The sequence below is a fragment of the Branchiostoma floridae genome, chromosome 9, assembly GCF_000003815.2.
Source record: "Branchiostoma floridae strain S238N-H82 chromosome 9, Bfl_VNyyK, whole genome shotgun sequence".
Lineage (NCBI taxonomy): Eukaryota > Metazoa > Chordata > Leptocardii > Amphioxiformes > Branchiostomatidae > Branchiostoma > Branchiostoma floridae.
In genome coordinates, this window is record NC_049987.1 from 12,774,771 (window position 1) to 12,776,590 (window position 1,820).

At 40.6% G+C, this 1,820-nt stretch overlaps 1 protein-coding gene across 1 annotated transcript in view; it reads right to left on the minus strand.

The window, feature by feature from the left end:
- LOC118422161 (SWI/SNF-related matrix-associated actin-dependent regulator of chromatin subfamily A containing DEAD/H box 1-like) overlaps nt 1-1,820 on the minus strand; it is a 31,751-nt gene that overhangs the window by 29,431 nt on the left and 500 nt on the right. The window contains exons 2-5 of the mRNA XM_035829678.1: nt 1,556-1,640; nt 950-1,178; nt 436-488; nt 36-59 (exon numbers count right to left, since the gene is read on the minus strand). Of these exons, the coding sequence (XP_035685571.1) occupies nt 36-59; nt 436-488; nt 950-1,178; nt 1,556-1,640 (391 nt within the window). The remainder of the gene's footprint in view (nt 1-35; nt 60-435; nt 489-949; nt 1,179-1,555; nt 1,641-1,820) is intronic.

A 1,820-nucleotide genomic window follows, 5' to 3' on the forward strand; every position in this document is an offset into this window, starting at 1 on the left:
TTCTACGCTATCATTGGATTCTTGAGATTCCACACGTTGTCTTTTCCTTCTTGTAGGAGCTGCATGTAGGAGACAACAGATCAAACAGTTAAACTTAAACTGAATTCTACAGAGGATAAAAAATTGCTTCCACCCAAGAAATGAGATATGAAAGGCTGCAAAGCAAGAAAAGTTTTGTTTGTCACAACAGTTTTCTAATAAATTTTTTCTTCAGCTACAAAAACCCTATATTGCATAACACAGTTTAAAAGCAGGCTTGTACATCAAGCAATGACTATATTGGTAGCTGAAGTTATCATGTGAAACCTGGTAGTATCACAAATCATAGACATTCAATGATTAAAACCTTTCATTCAGTATGTAGGCATTTTACCAGTGACTGTGACAAAATACAATAATCATGCACCGTAAGTTGGCTCATCATCGTTTGAGAACAGTTTGAATGCAGCAGCCACTGCAGACTCCAGACATGATGTATCCAGGATGACCTGCAGTTACAACAACATGGGATTCTCACGTTTGTATCCAAAACATTTGTCAACAACAAAAATAGACATCAAAATGTCAAGGATGTAGTACAGGTATCTGACTCTAGTATGAGACAGATCTTTACTCATACCACAGAACTATAAACTTAAAATTCCTTTTTTATTACATTGGCCTTATATGATCATTTCCCAATGTTTTAAATCATGTGACCTTCCCCTTTGATTTTAAATACCCAGTTAAAACCGAATACTGGTGACCTTTGACCCCAATAAATGTCAATTATTGCCAACTTGACGACAGTTAGATATAAATGGGAGAAAAAAAGAAACTGTTATAATTTTGGTATAGCCGCTTTCAAAAGGCGTCTTCTGACACCTGTTCCACCATACCTTCCATTGTATATGAAGAAGCTCAATAAATAAATAATCATAAATAAAACCAAACAGAATTGTGCTGTTACCTCCAACAGTTCCTCCCTAGACTGTTCAGGGAAGATTTCCTGCAGGTGTGAGACTTTGTCCTCTGTTTCCCTGGCAACAGCCCCACCCTCACCATTGGAGCAGTATCCTGAAGTTGAGCTGGAAGGTCGCCCTGCAACTGGCAGTGTTGTCTTATCTTCCTCATCATCTTCATCAGCAGCATCATTGTCACTGGACTCATCATCAGAAACCACAACAGCTGCATGGTTCCTTCAACACAAAACAATTTAGCATTAGTTTTCACAAAAGACTTCTCCAAATCAAACCACAAGTCACGTTGCTAGCAGATACTCAGAAGATCATAAAATTGGCTGATGATTGACACTTGACCTCCTACTAGACCTCTGTGCACCCCGACCAATACAATGGGGACATTCCTCGGGAATGTGTACAATTCTCTAGAAAAGCGGACAATCCTCGTTGGGCTAACGGCTGATTCCACGGGCCAGCGGGGGTGTCACTGGAATGTCCGCATTCCCCAAGAACTGTACCGATTCCAGAAGACTGCCCGCTTATATAGGGAGGAACGTCCGCTTTTTAAGAGAACTGTTACAGAATCAGTTGTCATATCGATTTCTTGAACACACCTTGGCTTCTTCTTGGCTGCAATGAAAACAGGGCTGGCTGGACTGGGCTGCTGGGACTGAGGGGTCTCTGGGATACAATCCACGTCTGGAGCAAAATGCAGCAAAAATGAGATGAGCAAATATTAATGATTTATTGCTGTGTGTACTGGGCCCCATTGAAAATCAATTCAACAGAATTGAATGAGCCACCCAGCTGTTTGCAAATTCACTGTAGCAACAAATACATTTGCAAACCTGCTGACAGTTGCAAACCTGTAACAGTAAG